General features: G+C 35.0%; 2 protein-coding genes across 5 annotated transcripts in view; one reads left to right on the plus strand and one right to left on the minus strand.

Annotated features, from left to right (window-relative positions):
* On the plus strand, positions 1-14,290 carry LRRC39 (leucine rich repeat containing 39). The gene is made up of 8 exons (XM_082834503.1): positions 1-140; positions 3,604-3,709; positions 4,875-5,031; positions 5,601-5,737; positions 8,577-8,722; positions 9,640-9,792; positions 10,734-10,870; positions 14,221-14,290. Exons 1-8 carry the CDS (start codon positions 28-30, stop codon positions 14,274-14,276), a joined length of 1,005 nt encoding a protein of 334 aa, XP_082690629.1. The 5' UTR covers positions 1-27; the 3' UTR covers positions 14,277-14,290.
* Positions 13,840-18,451, minus strand: part of TRMT13 (tRNA methyltransferase 13 homolog) — a 24,342-nt gene continuing 19,730 nt past the window's right edge. For 2 of the 4 annotated variants that reach the window (XM_082834496.1, XM_082834497.1), the window contains exons 9-11: positions 18,241-18,315; positions 15,018-15,450; positions 13,840-14,695 (exon numbers count right to left, since the gene is read on the minus strand). In XM_082834496.1, the coding sequence (XP_082690622.1) occupies positions 14,500-14,695; positions 15,018-15,450; positions 18,241-18,315 (704 nt within the window). In that variant the 3' untranslated portion in view covers positions 13,840-14,499. Of the gene's footprint in view, positions 14,696-15,017; positions 16,627-18,240; positions 18,316-18,451 lie in introns of those variants that run through there. The other 2 variants (XM_082834498.1, XM_082834499.1) reach the window with 2 other exon arrangements.

Here is an 18,451-nt window from a genome sequence, read left to right on the forward strand (position 1 = left end):
GTGACTCTGTGACAATGTGGAGAAGTCATGTCAGACAATGTGGTTTGTACTGGGGCTGTCAATGCTGTAAAGGAAGTTTGGGAGAAAAGAATAAAGAAATACAATGAAGACCTGAAGCGAGAGAAGGAATTTCAACAAAAGTATGCTATAACATGTTTATTATCTTGAATTAGCAAAAATTCATAACATCCTCATTATTAAAAATAGTATTTATTAAATGCCTATTATTGAATTTGATAGAGGTTTCTGTTTACTGAAAACCCAAAATATAACTAAAGGAAGCACCTGACAATTAAGTGTGGCCATGTGATGGGGGCCACAAAAAATACAAGTGTCTGTAAGTGAAAATAGTAGTTGTCCTAGGAGTCTGTTCAACTTCATCAAAGTTTGATTAGTATCATTTAGTCTACTTTTCAGAGATTGTTTGTTCAACATTATATTCCCTAGGATCTAAAACAACAACTGGCAGTAGAAGGTACGGTAGATTCTCACCTATTTAAATAGCTGTGAGTTCCAGCCAGGGCCCCTGTGGATCACCTGATTCCTCTATTTGGGCTATACTTAAATAGTTCAGCTCTCACTTCCTCTGCCTCATTGATACCAACCTACCTTCCTCATTGGATATCTCCAAATTATCCTACTACTCTTGCAAGGATAGCCCCTTTCCTCATAGATTCCACATAGCCCCCTACAGTTATCATTTGTTAGGTCTCTTTCTAAACATTAAATAGTCTTGCAATAAGTACAAATATCAAACCATTATGTTGTACATCTAGAACTAATATAATGTTATATGTCAGTTATATCTCATTTAAAAAATGGTCTTGTGTCAGCAAATAACAGAAAACTCAACTAAAAATGGGTTAAACAATAAGGAAGTCCTGAGGTAAGGCAATTCCAAAGCTTCAACAGTTTTAAAGACTCAGCTTCTTTTTATCAGTGTGTCAGTTTAGTCCTCAGGTTAGCTTCTCTCAGTGTCACAGGATGACTGGTATACTTCCAGGCATCACAGCCAGGCATCATTATGTTATCAGAAGAGCAGGAATTATTTATTTCTGTATCTTCTTTAAGAATGAGAAAACCTTTCTGAGGTCTCCATCAAACTTCTCCATCACCTCTCATTGGCCAGAATTGGGTCATTAGTACACCCCTAATCCAATTACCTTCCAGGGAAATGAGATTGTATGATTGGTTTAGACAAATTAAGATTTATACTTGGGTAACTTGGAGGAAGTGTAAACACTTAGAAATAACTGGCATTCTCCCAGCAAAGAAGAGGGCTGGCACAGCACTGCACTGAGTCACACATTCAGGCTTTTATCTTGTTGTTCAACTGTGCACAGTCTCCATTCCTTTAGGAATGGACTTTAGTCACCTCATGGCCCCCAATACATAGATACACCAACTGTGGCCAATGTACTTGATTCTAGCCAGCAGGAAGTTGCACACATGACTATTTCTGCTAACATCTCACTAGCCAAAGCTTCATATGACCCATACCTAACTGCAAAGGAGGATGGCTAAATGAAGTCTTGTGCCCAGTTAAATTTAGAGGATCTGTTACTGAGGAAGAAGAGGAGTAACAGATACTGGGGAATGATAAGCAGTCACTGCCACACATAGGTGATATTATTTTCTCCATTTTAAAGATGGAAAACCTGAAGGATAGGCCTAGGTAACTTGTCAAAGATCACACGGCTAATAAATGTGGAACTGGTATTCACTTGTATTCATACCTAAGCAATGTGACTCAGTAAGCTTATATTCACCTTAGGTCTTAAATTTCCCTAGACTGAAATGTGTAAAACTACTCTTATGACACATATTATGTTTATATTATACAATTATGACAAACTTGACTCAAGTACTATTTTTTAAAAAATTTTATTGAAGTATAGTTGATTTACAATGTTGTGTTAATTTCTACAGTACAGCAAAGTGACTCAGTTATATGTGTATATATATATATATTTTTTTCCATTATGGTTTCTCACAGGCTATTAAATATAGTTCCCTGTGCTATACAATAGGACCTTGTTGTTTATCCATCCTATATATACTAGTTTGCATCTGCTAATCCCAAACCCCACCCCGCCCTTGGCAACCACAAGTCTGTTCTCTGTTCTCTATTGACTCGAGTACTCATAAATCCTATCCACTTTTTAAAAAACTGTGGTCAGAAATCACAAGTTGGTTCTAAACTCTTGAATTTCACCTGTTATATGTGTCTAGTTAAGAATCATTTAATTTCAGCAGCGTCAAGTTTTCTCTGTACAAAACAGGCAAGGGGCAAAAATGTAATCTAATGCTTCTTCTCTCAGCTAAAAGAGGCTAAAGATTTAGCTCAAAAAGCCTTAAGTTTAAACAGAAATTGTTCTGTCTTTGGATGCCAAGCTGCCTTGAAGAAAGCAAGCACTTGGGTAAGAGTTGGTATAACAACATTGGAGAAAGTCTTTAGGCTATAATAAAAGGGTTTTAGAGGAGGTAGAAAATTTCTGTTCAAAACTTTGAAAGAACATCAAGCTTAAAATAAACAGTGTAGGAATTATAGAATACTAGAGCTAGAAGAGACCTTAGATACTATTTAATCCAAACCCCATGTTTTATCGCAAGGTCCTTAGAGGTGAGATGTCTTGCCCATGGTCACCAAATTAAGTGATACATTCTGGACTTAGATCATAGTAATACAGAGCCAGAAAGAATTAATTAATCATTTAAGAGATGGAAATAAACTTGTTTAATAATAGTTAGCCCCACTCATTAAGGACAGAGCTTTTTGTATCCACAATGTCCAGCATAGTATTTGGCATATAATGGGTGCTTGATGAATTCTTTAATTGAAATTAAACGTTAGGGAATAACACACTTCATTGCCCATCATTAAATCTTGCTCTGAAATACATATATTTCAGTAAGTAATAAGTAATTAATAATCATTATGTCTACTGTTTAAATAGTTCTATTTTTATAAAACGTGGTGTAATTGAATAGATGGCAGTATACACTTTGTCTCACTTAACCACACCTGTTGGAAGCTTAGCTGTTCAGTCTAGAAGGCCACACATAGCCATTGCCACAGTGCACTTGTTAGCAGATTAATTAACTTTCAGACAAGCAGTGGATAAAAATACTCAGACGCCATAGAAATGTTTTGCAAACATAAACATATATAGACAGCAAATATTATACTTTTATTTGGTTTTCTGTTCATTAAAATAAAATCCTCGGGCTTCCCTGGTGGCGCAGTGGTTGAGAGTCCGCCTGCCGATGCAGGGGACACGGGTTCGTGCCCTGGTCCGGGAAGATCCCACATGCCGCGGAGCGGCTGGGCCCGTGAGCCATGGCCGCTGAGCCTGCGAGTCCGGAGCCTGTGCTCCGCAACGGGAGAGGCCACAACAGTGAGAGGCCCGCGTACCGCAAAAAAAACAAAACAAAACAAAAACCCGTGGAACCTGTGTCCCCTGCATCGGCAGGCGGACTCTCAACCACTGCGCCACCAGGGAAGCCCCCAAATGGTTGTTTTTGATGGGTCACTTTTTCATACAAAAGTGAACGCTACCTATGTCATTACCTGTGAACTAAAATGATTTCCTGGTCTCCTAGGCTAGTGCGAATCTGGGAAGAACGAGTGAGCTTAACCAAGCTAAGAGAAAAGGTCACCAGGGAAGATGGAAGGGTCATTTTGAAGATAGAAAATGAGGAATGGAAGGTAAGCTTTATAGAAGTAATATTTGATTTTTTATATTTCGCATTTTGTGGGAGAGTTGAGAGAATGATTCTTAAATTATGTGCTTAAGTCTGGAATAGTTAGGAATTCTAATTTTAATAATGTACCAAATGAATTTGGGCAACATGAACTGAAAATTAATGTAACTTCACAACTTTTTATTGCAAAACTTAAACCAATGTGCTTTAACTCTGCCTAAATTTAAGTCATTTGTAATATTTCTCCCACGAATCCTTCTAATAAGTAATTTCTCATTTTCCGTAAAAAGGTGACCATCTGCTTAACAAAAATTGTGTAGCTTTTTCAAAGCAAATGCTCAACTAAAAGCAGCGGAAGGTGTTTTAAATAAAGCTTTGGCCTTAAAGTAAAAAAAACAGCAAATGCTCAGTTAAAACTTCACAAAATGGAAATGTATATTAATTTTTTTCTTAGGTCCACAACCAAATTCACATTATTTCCTCTTTCTTTCCCTCTCTCTCTCTCCCTCTCTCTCTCACACACACACAAACATAGTTGCTTAATTACATTAGGCCTACTCTAAGTTTGACAAGGGCCACCTCTATCCCTTGAGCCAGTGTTTGTTTTCATACATATCAGTATATTTAGCTAGGGGGTTAGCTCCTGTATTTTGTCTTTTGGCTACTTTAGGCTGAAAGGGAAAAGGCATAGAGTTCAGTATAGTTGAAACTTTTAGAATTCTTAAATTAAAAGAAAATCTGCTTAAAAAAACTAAACTATTTCAAAACAGAATGGGAAGAGAAGTTTGAAATGATTAGAATGATCTTTTTCTCTATAATTTCAATTAGCCACCATATTCTCATGTTCAGTAACATATGTATTCTAGTTAAGCCTAATAAAATAGAATCTTTAGAACACAGCTCTATGTGTGTGCAATATTGACTGAAATATGTTATTACTGTTTATGTTATTATGATTGGGGTTTGAAGGTTTAGCACCCGCCAAAAAAGGAAAGTTCTTAGAACTTAGAAGTAGCACAAAGTATTTGGAAATATAACCCATTAAAGAAAAAATATTCCTAAGTTCTTTTACAAATCAAATAGTATCTCTACAGTCATATTTCTGTATGTCATGATACTAAAATAATTTAAGTAATATAGTAACTTTCATTTTTTTTACTTGAGTTTAGACCCTCCCTTCTTCTCTACTAAAACTAAATCAGCTACAGGAATGGCAACTTCATAGAACTGGCTTAGTGAAAATTCCTGAGTTCATTGGAAGATTCCAGAACCTTATTGTGTTAGATTTATCTCGAAACACAATTTCAGACATACCTCGAGGAATTGGTAAGGAAAATTGCTTTTATTCCTGTGTTTTTCACTGATAATTTTTTTTGATACATGGAATAAAGATCTCATCTTTATATAGTCCTGAATCTTAAAATTTTAAACATCTAGTCTAAACTGAAGCTTCCAGGGGATTCAAGCTTCTGGATTTACTGAGGTGATTCAAGATGAGATTTCAATGCAAGAGAAGTCTCTTTGGAAATAATATTGTGTAGATTCTGGAAACAATATTGTTGGTTTGGTTATTTCTCCTAGAAGGGAACAAATTGAAGACAAGAAAGAAAATGAGAAATAATTCCTTAAATGAGGGAAAAAAAAATCCCCAAATGGAAAACTAGTCAGGATATAGTATAGATAAAACAGAATGAAAAAAATATTTTTGTCTATAGCACTGATAAATCACCAGCTCTTTATCTGAAGAAGGGGCAAGACACACAGTGGGAAAAGGGAAGAGCCTAAGTGTGAATTTGCCAATATGAAACGGGCAAGTAAGTTATGCTGTAATACTTAATAACTGGAAACATTATTTTATATCCCTCTGCTCTTTACTGTGTATTATTTTCCCATAGGACTGCTCACTAGACTTCAGGAACTGATTCTTAGTTACAACAAAATCAAAACTGTCCCCAAGGAACTAAGTAACTGTGCCAGACTGGAGAAACTTGAACTTGCTGTTAACAGAGATATATGTGATCTTCCACAAGAGGTCAGAATGATATAAATACTTATGATTTTATTTTCCTTCTACTGGTGGTTTACTTCTCCACTGTGTGATCATTAAAAATAACACTAATGGAAAAATGCTATAAATTTTATTTCAGAAAATGTTTAGTGAAAACCATTTCCTATTATTATAAAGCATGTTTTTAATTAGAGAAAGATTTATTTAGCATAAAAAGCTATTTCTATTATTGTTACAGTACTGACATCATTAGTGATCTCCTTGAAGGCCAGAGTGAGAATCTTATTTATTTCACTTCCCAGAATTGAAGGTACAGCCTAGGTTGTAGATGTTACTTAATGCCTATTGAATGAATAAATGATTATCATAAAGCACGATGTGGTGACAGAAAAACTCTTTTGTTTATTAGTTAGTTTTTATAGGTGATCAGCTTTTGAGATAGAGGTAAAGTAAAAAGACATGAATTCTTCAGTTTAGGAAAAGTGTCTGCTAGCTTCCTAGGCTCTACCAAGTAAAGCAAGGCAGTGGGCTTGGAAAGCCCTCAAACTTTGATTTGGTATGATACCTTGTTCTTGGTAAGACCAAACTGATCATAGAGATATAGACATTCCTATCATTTTTCAAGCATATTTAAGGCTCTTAGAATCAGCAAAGGAAATTTCCTTGGTGCTTTGCCTTGAAAACAATGATTTTGCAAGATAAAAGTTAAGAAAAATAATAAAACTCAAAATAAAAGACTATTCCCCTTTCCCACTTTATCTTGGTAAGAATGTCACTTTCCTCCCCAAACCAGTAAACATGCACCAATTATTGTTGCTCTTGCAAGTAAAACATAGTTTCTATAGCTATATCCATCTGATCTTATAATAGTTCAGTTTAGTGAAATGTATACACTTGATTATGATGAAAATCATGATCACAGGGACAATTTCTTTATACCTAAAAGAGGGCCAATAAACATTTTATTTCTAATTTTTAATTATTGTGATTTTGTTTCTAGCTTTGGTTCTGTCACTAAAAAGCTATGTGAATTTGGGCATGTCTCTTAACCTGTCTTTACCTTAATGTCTTTACTTAAAGAAATACGTTTTACAGGAACAAATAGTGAACTGAGATCTTGAGCCTGGAATTATTCCAAGTGTGGCCTTTAAGTAGCTGTGAGGCCTTGAACACACCACTTTACATAACTAGGTCTCAATTTTCACATATGCAAAATTAAGACTTAGATTATAATGGTTTTAATATCTTTCTTCAAGCTTTTAAAACCAAAAAGTTCTAGTCCCACTGAGAAATCTGCAACAGGAGACTTAACTCTCAGCCATTAAATTGCACACACTGTAACACACAAACAAATTTATGCTAATGTAAAAACAATCTTTTTATACACTATTCTGAATCATTTGAAAATTTTAAAAGTCTGATGACAAGTTTTGAAAAGTGTTTCATTTATGACAAATTATAAAGCTAGAGAAATATCACCTACTAAATGGAAAACTGCTTTTTTGCATTACCCATAAAACGTTGTATTTGTGCATTTTTTGAGGTGTTAAAGTTGTGGAATGAATCTGAATGTGCCCTGAGACAGAAATAAAACATAGAACTTGCCTAGCTAAATGGAGAGTCTTTTGTAAAAGTTAACTAAATTCTTACATTTTGAAATTTTCACTACAGAGGAAAGAGAAATTTTGCAGCTTTAGGTCCACGAAAACTTGAGTGCACATCATAGCTCCATCATTTCTAGTCACATGGCTTCTCTAAACCATTTTGTCCATAAAAGGGAAAAAAGGTACTCACCTTGTAAAGTTGAATAAACTAGAGCTATATGCATCAATGTGAATACATATAAAGACTGATATTGAGAGAAAAAAGCAAGTTAAAGAAAGATAAGTACAGTATCATCTTTAAATAAAATTCAAAAACATATAAAGATAATTTTGTTTATGAAAAATACACATAATAGTAATATAGAGAGAGAACTATATAGAAAACATATATTTATGTATAGTAATAAAAACATTTTAAAAATGCATGGGAATAATAGATACCAAATTCAGGATAGAGTTATCTTCAAAGAGGAAGAAGGAAGAAGTACATTGAGGCCAGTCATATTGATATATTTGTTTTCTTAAGCTGAGCACACTGGTGTTGTTATATAGTCTTAATAAATGTTTTATTGATGTTTTCATTTTAAAAATAGAATTAACAAACAGTAAATTCTGTGACTGAGATAACGTTATGTAAAGCATCAGGCACGGGCTTCCCTGGTGGCGCAGTGGTTGAGAGTCCGCCTGCCGATGCAGGGGACATGGGTTCGTGCCCCGGTCCGGGAAGATCCCACATGCTGCGGAGCGGCTGGGCCCGTGAGCCATGACCGCTGAGCCTGCGCGTCCGGAGCCTGTGGTCCGCAATGGGAGAGGCCACAGCAGTGAGAGGCCCGCGTACCGCAAAAAAAAAAAGCATCAGGCACAAAGAAAGGGGGTTAACAAAAGTAACTATTATTCTGAAGTTTGGGTTTTCCCAAGAAAATCTCAACTACTAGATAAAAGGAAAACATAACATATATTTACTCCCAGAAAGAAAAAAAAAGCTTCTGCCAGGCAGGTACTATGAACCCTGCAGCTTGGTTATTTTGGAAGATAAGCTTTCTTTGAATAGATGAACTTTCTATGAGAGAGTTTTTCATTTATCTGGAGGTTATTTAGCATTATTGTTATCTCAAATTTGTTGTGGACTGCTGTGACTAAATAAAGTGCAAGCATCATGTAGACAATCCTTGATGTGATATATCTCCTTTACCATTGTGGGTGTTCTAGTAGTTTACGTTGTTGACATTTATTTTGAAAAACCTTGCCTTCCTCTTCAGCTCAGCAACTTGTTAAAGCTTACTCACCTTGATCTGAGTATGAACCACTTTACTACAATCCCTCCTGCTGTGTTGAACATGCCTGCCCTTGAGTGGCTTGATATGGGAAGCAACAGACTTGAACAACTTCCTGATACTGTAGAAAGGTAACATAAATAACTTTTTTTGCTACCAAGAGACGTGTTGAAGCTCTCTATGACAAATAAGAAAGAATAAACAAAACACAGGGGACCCCAAGCATAATCAATCACAATAGATCCATTTAGTTCCAAATAATGTATGCTACTTTTTAACAGAATATATTCATGTACCCCAGATTAAAAAAAAAAAAAGGGTTTTGAGGAATTCCCTGATGGTCCAGTGGTTAGGACTCAGCGCTTCCACTGCAGAGGGTTGGGTTTGATCCTTGGTCAGGGCACTAAGATCCCACAAGCCACGTGGTACAGCCAAGAAAAGAAAAGGGGGGGGGGCGGGTTTGGGAGAGAAAAACTGGCTATCTGACTTGAACAAATTGACAAGAATAGGCCACAGCAATAACAACATTGCTTAGTGCATGCCAGGCACTTCTGTGCACTTCAAAAACATTGAGGAAACTAATGTAGAGATGATAGTAAATTGCTCAAGATCACAGTTAGTAAGTGTGCCAGTTAGGATTTGAACCCAGGCACCCTGGCCCCAGAGTCCATGCTGTTAACCATTATGCATACTTGTCTTGCCCTAAATGGGCATATTAATAATTTCTGAGTTTCCTCTTAAGACTCTAATTCAGATTAGATAGCCTTTTAGCAGGTCTTCTTCAAGAAATCCTATGAGAATGGTGAAGAATTCTAGAATACATTGATTTAATTTCTACCACTACATGATGAGAGCTATACAGTAGATAGAGATTAACTCCCTTGTTATAGTTTCCCTAAAATCAGGTAATGTGAAGTCAGTTAACTCAATATGTATACTGGTTAAAGGAGATGTTATACAAGATGACATTTAAAAAAATTTTGGGTTAATAAGAACCAGGGTTTTCATATTGTATGTGATTAATCACAGGAACCTCTTAATTCTTCAGAATGCAAAGTCTACACACATTATGGCTCCAACGGAATAAAATAACATGCTTGCCAGAAACAATCAGCAATATGAAAAATCTGGGTACTCTTGTTCTCAGCAACAATAAACTGAAAGATATTCCAGTGTGCATGGAAGAGATGACCAATCTAAGGTAAAAGTTGTAGACACAGAACTGACATGTTCCTTTCTGGCTGCAGAACAAAGTAATATAAAGAGATTGTTATTAACAGATTTGAGTTCTCATTCACATAAATGAATACATTTAAAAATCTTTTCCAACCTTGAAATTCTATAATTTATAAAGAGGATAAATATAATACTGGTCTAAATTATTCAAGAAAGAATCCTTGAAACTAAAGCTGTACTGGGATTTATCAGCTTTAAGGAATGCCCTGTGTTGGTGACATTTTCCTGAAAATCATCTCTATAACTGCTAGCAAACTTTATCCACGATACAGTTTTATCCACGATAAACCAAAACCATAAGAATAGTGATTATTTTCCTCCTAAATAACTACAAATGGACAAGGCAATTACGTTAGAGGTAAATATAACTTTTTACTAAGTTAATTACTAACAGAACTCCCTTAAATAACTTCCAAAACTTAACTTCCTGACAGTGAGCATAAGATGCGAGAATTCACACCAAATCCCACAACTTTCATAACAAAATCATTCATTTACTTATTCAGCAACTACTAAGCCTTGTACTAGATGGTGACGATACAATGATAAATAAGACATGCTTTATAAAATATGCAGAAAATTTAAGTTCATAGCATTAATTATATATTTGAGATGCATTAGGGTTGCTCTTGGAAGTTAAAGTGTACCACATTACACATATGCTATGGACTAATAGTTGCTTTTACAAGCTTGGAAAATAAGTTGTCTAAAGCTAATATTTTTTTCTTCTAGGCAAGAAATTTAAAGATTCTTGGGATATATCACATCTCACCAAGATGTTCAGTTACTGAAACCAGTTAAAAAAAAAAGAGTAATTTAGTATATTACCACTTGATCTTTCTCCAGGAAAATAAATGTACACTTCTATGGCACCTATAAAAATACTGTTTTTTGGTGAACTGCTAGGTTTGTCAACTTCCGAGACAACCCACTGAAATTGGAAGTAACACTTCCTCCTGGAGAAAACACAGATGAGGAAGAGGAAAGGGAATTATTCGGCCTTCAGTTTATGCACACGTACATACAGGAGTCACGGAGAGCAGGTATGAGATTTGTACATAACACAGGTTAAGAATTCTTTTTAATAGAGGAACATATATATATATATATATATATATATATATATATAAATTCTTTTATAGACTTTTCGTTCCATCTTACCTTTTGTCAAATTCTGGTCTCTTCGTTAATATTGTTGAAGCAAAAAAAAGTGAAATTCTAATCTGTTCACGATTTTGATAAAGGCTTGGAGAGAAAGGTTGTAAAGATACTGAAAATCTTTCAAGTAGAGTCAGGAAATAAACTTCTTTGGTCAAGCACTTGAAGCACGACCAAGTGAATGAAGATGTAATTCTTAAAGCTTCATTACCTCATTCTATCAGTTTGTCATGTCAGTTTACTCATGAACACTACCTTCCCTGCCATTTCCTCTTTGTCTACAATAATCCACAAATAGCAAAAAGAAATATTTTGACTAGGAATGAAAACTATTTTGCTACTGTGCCTAGGAATGAAAAATATCAAGAGAACATAGATTTTAGCCAACAGTTAAAATGTGAGTTTTTGATATATAGGCTTCAATCACTTTTATCTCTAATAATTTAGAATTAAAACCTCTTTGTTGTTGTTTTTTTAACTACGGAAGGAATGACTTTAACTTAACCCAAGATTAGGTGAAGAGGACAAACAGCATAACTCTCTGTTAATAAAAAATATAATAGGACTTCCCTGGTGGTGCAGTGGTTAAGAATCCGCCTGCCAATGCAGGGGACATGGGTTTGATCCCTGGTCCAGGAATATCCCACATGCTGCGAAGCCATCACAATGAGAAGCATGTGCACCGCAAGGAAGAGTAGCCCCCGCTCACTGCAACTAGAGAAAGCCTGTGTGTAGCAACGAAGATCCAACACAGCCAAAAATAAATAAAATATAAATTTTAAAAAAACAGCTTTATAAAAAAAATAGTATAGTAATGGAAAACATGGTTTTATAATTCACTAAAATGTGAAGAATTTTTGAGTTAAAAGGTAGAGTTTAGTTACCTCTTCAAATAGTTACTTTGAAGAACAGGTAGAATCTGAGCAAACAGATATGAGAGTATTTTCAGCTGGAGAAAATATTTTTACCAACATCCAACAGAGGTCATTAGATCTGTTGTAGCAAGGTCACAGAAACAGTAACATGGAGGTTAGACTGGAGGAAGATATGTAAAAAAGCTGTAATAGTTTGGGGCCTAGGTTTGAAAAGTACAGTATAAATATATAAAAGCCAAGTAGGAGACAGAATTGATGACTGAAGATGAGAAGAGGGAGGAGTCCAGGATGAATCTGTTTTTGGTTAGAGCAACTGGATGAACGGTGGTGCTGAGATGGGGAAATGAAATATAGAAGCTGGTTTGGTGGTAGAAGTGGAACATGAGCTTCAGTTTTAACAGTAAATTTGATATATCTGTGGGACATGCAGGAAGAGGTAGTTGTGTAGATCAATCTAAAGTTCAAGGAATTTGCTGAACCTGCAAATTCTGCAGGTCGAGAAACAGCTATAATGCATATCCCATGTATTCACTGTCTCATGTAATCTTAAGGGAAATAAGCAAGGTTGGGGAAAACAATAATCTTGGTACAGCTGGCATGTTGAAGAACAACCTTATCTTCCCATAGAGGACTTGGTATCATTGTCAGAAACATTCATTGGGCCACAGGACTCTATCAGTATAATTGTGTGTGTGTGTATGTTTTATGAAATATAACAGAGATAATGCCTGTTGTAGCATAGCTTTTATTTCTGGGCATAAATTGTTGAATGAAGCAAAACAGACTGTATAACACAAATTAGCATTGCCTAACTGAGTAAAATCAGGTTAATTATTGAACGACGTATTATTATCTTCATTTATGTTCTCTTGAGTTGGGGGCATGAGTAGCTAATTTAAACAAACTACCTTATTTTAATAATATTTGACATAGAACTTATAACAAGAGAAAAAAGGTTACAACTTAAACAGAGATAATAAAACCAAGTCTGCCTATTTCATTAAAAATATTGTTATGAATTACTACTATTAAAAACGGTTAATATTTATTGAGTACTTACTCTGTACTTAGAACTGTTCTAAGCATTTTAATGTGTTATTTCATTTAATGCTCATAACAACCTTGTGAGGTATTATTATTATCTTCATCACGCCCACTTTAAGCGGGGAATTGAGGCACAAAGAGATCAAGTAGTAGGGTTGGGATTTGAACCTAGGCAGTCTCATAAGACATGTAAGATTAAAGTAGAAAGGTCAGAAACTAAAAATGAGCTAGACTTCTAATTTATAATTAAGGTAATCATAGACGTACAAATAATAGTTACCTAAGAATATCATTATAAATATCTACAATCAGTAATTCTGTATCTTTGTCTTGGCAAATGTACAATGATTAAGATAAGTTTTACAAATAAGGCAGAAATAAACCAAGGATAAGATGAGGAAAAGACTAACAGTCTTACCATATGTTTGGTTTAATGTTTTCTTGTGCATAGAAACTGCTTATGAGCTAAATGAGGCCCGAAAGTGAGGTTTTTGGTATCACTATCTAATTTCTACTTTATTCCAAATTATTTTCCCAAACAGGAGAGAATATATTTGTTCTTGTATATGTAAAAATGACCTTTTAAAAGATATGACACCTAATTAACTTCAGAAGTTATTTGCAAATTTCAATTTAATTTGTGAATTAGGCTTACAAGTATCTTTTTAGAAGTTCTCACTAGATAATTAATTTAAAAAATGAAGTGAAATAGTTTTTTTCCTTGAAAATATCTTTTTAGGGGCTTCCCTGGTGGCACAGTGGTTGAGTCTGCCTGCTGATGCAGGGGACACGGGTTCATGCCCCGGTCCAGGAAGATCCCACATGCCGTGGAGCGGCTGGGCCCCTGAGCCATGGCCACTGAGCCTGTGTGTCTGGAGCCTGTGCTCCGCAGCGGGAGAGCCCACAACAGTGAGAGGCCCGCGTACCGCAAAAAAAAAAAAAAAAAATTATTTTTATATATATATATATTTTTAGTTTTGGTGTCTGTCATGGACAAATTCTGATAATATTTAAACACAGGTATGGCTCTTGAAATCTGAAGGTGAATTCATTAATTGTGAACATCTCTGAATTTGTTTGCAGTAGAAACAAATAATCACAATTAATTATTCTTTCTATATCTGCCTGGACAAAAAATCCATACATAAACCAACTTCTCGGATTGGTCCTTGTTATAAACTGACAATTGATTATTACATCTTGAACTTGAAAAATAAAAAGTATTAAATAAAACCAAAAGAAAGTAAATTTCCAAAATTAATGCAAATAGAGAGTTAATGTGCTAGTTACATGTTGACATGTTATGTGTGTTTCAGGTAACCAAGTCAACTGCTCTACTACTTTACCAAACTCTATAAATGCTGATGGATAATATAATTCAAGATGCCCTGCTGAAGAGGATTACTTTGGGAATTTGGTGAATTCTCTAATGTTTGGACTTCTAAAGTAAAAAACAAAGCCATTACCAAAGTTCAACGAGGCCACATTTTTTAAAGTTCATATTATCTGCTATTTAAATTATATTTTCATGAATATAAAAATACAATTAAAAAATTTTTTTTGGCGGAAGACAGATGTTCAAAATTTCTTTTCCATTAAGCAGTTGTTTCTGGTGATGAAGAATGATTTGGTAAAGCAGTTAACAATACATTTTCCAAAGACACCAGAGGGTCTGTATAGTACTGTAAAGCGGGATTGAATCCTTTCTGCTGTAAATAGTTGATTCGGCCTTGGTCAATCAGCAATTTACAAAGATGCCCTATTTTCTTCTTTTCTTCAACATTAAGAAACCTAAATTGAATAAACACACACAACACATTGTTAAAATTCTGTAAAACCTTATAACAAATTATTTTAGTCTTATTCATTGATAAGCTGCTAAATAACCCACAACATACTATGTGCTATGTCCCATGCTCCCAAGATATGTTTTATTAATGCCACAGTTAAAGTGTGTATATTTTAACTTATTCTAAAATTAGTAAAATATATATATATATTTTTTTAGTAAAATATATTTTCATGAATGAATTTTTGGTAATATTCATCTAAAAATATAGTAATAATAAAGTATTTCTGCCCTAGTGTTGTGCATTTCAAAGTAGTCACTTACCCAGGCAAACTCTCAGTGCTGTCATCTGTGATTCTGTATCCTCCATCATCATGCTCTTCACTGCCATCATTCTGTTTATCTTTTCTTTTTGTGGAGATATTTGAAGCTTCCAAAGATGTTTTTTGCATCCCACAAGTCGCCCAACTACTCATTCGCTGGAAATAGTGGAATTCCACTGCTCCAAGGCCTAGAGCCCTGAAATATTCTTTGCCCACATAATGTCTCCAATCACACCTGTGGTGACAACAGAGTGCAATAACAATGCCAGCCACAGGGGTCCACTTCTCTGGGATATTTTTTTCATTTCCTTCCTTGGCCAAAGTGTTAATTTCTTTTTCTGTTTTATCATTCTTTATGCGTTTGGCTAAAGGTTCTTCATTCCTTTCCTCACAACTGGCAGCATAGGTTTCAACCAAACATCGTAATGCAAGATCTGCAAACACAATTATGTGGCCCCCCAAACCACATCATCTTTAAAAATAAGTATTTTTTACATTTATTAGGCAGTATGGTTTTTAAAAGCCCAACAAAAACTTACTTAGCTCTATACTTGTACTAATTCTTTCATGTATTATCAACTTTGTTCATATTTGCCCTTTTCTCATTATTGTACCATTTTCTCTAATGATTTATTCTGCATAAAGTCAACTTCCCCCAAAAAACTGTGTGAAGCTTAAGATCTAAAATTTGTAAAACTTTTTGTCCAACTAATCAAATTTGCTCTCATTTCTCCTACCCTTGTTAAGGAAACGACTTGTATAGAAAAAATTTATGTCTCTATATTTAACATTCCAGGGAAGTTTTGAGCTTAAAGAACCCAAAGAAAGAAAGAGGAAAGGCATTGGCTAAGCATCTGCTAAGTTGATGTTAGGTGTCAGTCTTGAAATGTAAGATGTTCACAGCAAATAGTGAAGAGTTGAGAAGAGTGGAGTCAGAAGGTGGAAAGTAGGCCTTGCTGAGTAGCCTTACTATAGTTATACATTCATTCAGCAAATAGTTACTGAATGCTTTTCATGTGCAAGGCTTTGTGGATGCATGATGATTAATAAACACAAACTTAGAGAAAAGTGAACTCTATATTAAAATGAAAAATTTATAGTCCACTTAAAAACTAAACAAATGGATTTTTGATGATTATGATAATTTCCCACTGACGACTGCTATATTATTGACAATACTGGAAAGACTCCAAATATATGCTGTAAAATCCACATTTTCTGTCTGATTAGAATGTCACACTGTGTCTGATCAATCAAAAACATATGTATTTTTAAACTTTATTATCCCACAATGTCACAAGTGAATAGTAAATGATCTGATATTTTACTAGTATATATAGTACAATATATGAATTTAAGTCAACAAACTATCAGGAACGTGTTATTTGGAGAAGGCGATAGCTGATCTATTATTTTATAAACTATTATTTTCTGACAAAAGATATTCAGTCACTGTTTTACTTATACTGGAGTTAAGTAAATGGTTTTCAGAAATGGGGATAATCAGAAAAATTATTAAAAGAATGAAGTTATTTTAGAATCAGAAGGAGCTTTAGCAATCCATCTCAACCCCCTCCTTTACAGAGAACTTGAGGGACAAAGCCACGTACCTAGAAAGGGACAAGGAAACACAGCACATTTGTGGCCAAGATTATTTATTCATTCAAATAATAAATTCTGAACAAATTCATTCAGAATTAGATATATAAACAGAAAATTAATAAACAATGAGCTCCAGATATGCAGAGGCAACTATAATAAACACTAAGGAGGAGTATCTTATTTAGGGAGGTTCCCTGAAAGTGGTGACAATGAGCTGAAGAAGGAGTAGAAATTGATCAGTTTAGAAATGGACACATTATAGTATACGGGAAGGGTTAGAATATATAGACCAATAGATATAGAGGCAGAAAGTGGCAAAGAGAGGAAGGCAGAGGCCAGATTAAGACTAGGATGTCATGTTAAAGAGCTTAGACTTTAAGGTGTAGGTGACTGGGAGCTACTGAATAGTTTTAAGAAGGGGAAAGACACATTAGGTGTGTGGAAGATGGGTCTGAGTATTAGTATTTAAAGGACAAGTAGTGGAAAGACACCATGAGATATACAGAAAGAATGGCACAGATGTAGGGGAAGAGCCAGGAAAGAATGTCACAAAAGAGAAGAAAACAGAATTTCCAGAAGGGTAAGCAACAATAGCAGAGATTTTTCATTAAGATGATGATAGAGTGATGAAGGGAGAATTCAGATAGAGTGAATCAAGGAGGGAAAAAGTGTGTGGAACAATGAGAAATGGCCAGTGCAGATGAGATTTCTGAGAAACTTGGGTTAGATGGGTAGGAGTAAAGGAGCATTTTTTGTTTCCTCCCCAGGATAGAACTGGCTTACTTCAGAAGGCTTTTATGAGAGTTAAATGAGACAAGGTACGTGAAAATCATCTAAAAACTATGAAGGACAACACATATATAATACTTAAAGTCATCTCCAGCCAACCTGAATAACTCTTATAGAGGCTCCAAGTTCCCCATATGGGTAGACATGAAATTAGCGGAAGCCAGAAGAAGATATAACAATAGTTAACATTTATTGAGCACTGATATGTGCCAGACACTTTATATGTAAACTGGCAAATTATATGTTGTTATCCTCGTTTTACAGATGAGATAACCAAAGCTCAGAAAGGTTAAGTAATCTGCCAAGGTTATACAGCAAAGTTGAACCCTGTACTATCTGATTTCAAAGCCCATGTTCTTTCTACTTTATCATGCTACATCCGATGGATCCAAGTGCTAAGGCACATCTTAATGTTTCCGTTTTTGTTTTCCCTAGAATCCTGATACATAATCATCTTCTAGTGGGAGAAGTTTCAGAGTCCTTCCCAAGCAACTCCTCTAAAAAAATGAGTAGCTTCTGGGATAGAATCATAACAGTTTCCATAAATGGTTTATTTCCTTTTTGGTTGAAGTATAACCCAACGAACTTTAAGGTTCCATATGACACAGTATTTACACGTAAAACTCTTTAATTCATCCTGCAAAATGGCCAAAATGAGCAGATAAGTAGGAAAGCTCTAAATCTGATATAATACAGGGCCAGTGCTACTATGAAGATTAATCAGTTGCAAACAAAGGATAAAAACTACTGAAAACAGACTCTTTAAATATTTGAGACCATGTTAAGCTAAAACTTAATGTGTTCGTCTCGACATTATTAGTATGTTTACATACCTGTTGCCACACCACACAGATGTTTTCCAATTCCTACCACAGGTAGCTTTTCTTTGCTTAGCAAAGGAATCTTGTCTGAAATAAAAAGAAATGAGAACTAAGTTAGCTCTCTTGTGAATTAAGGCCTTAAGTGGCCTCCCAAAGAGAGAACTAATTAGAATCTTTGAATTTTAGGGCTGAAAGAGACACAGACAAAAAATTCTCACTTTAT

The sequence above is a fragment of the Leucopleurus acutus genome, assembly GCF_964270905.1.
Source record: "Leucopleurus acutus genome assembly, chromosome: 2".
NCBI lineage: Eukaryota > Metazoa > Chordata > Mammalia > Artiodactyla > Delphinidae > Leucopleurus > Leucopleurus acutus.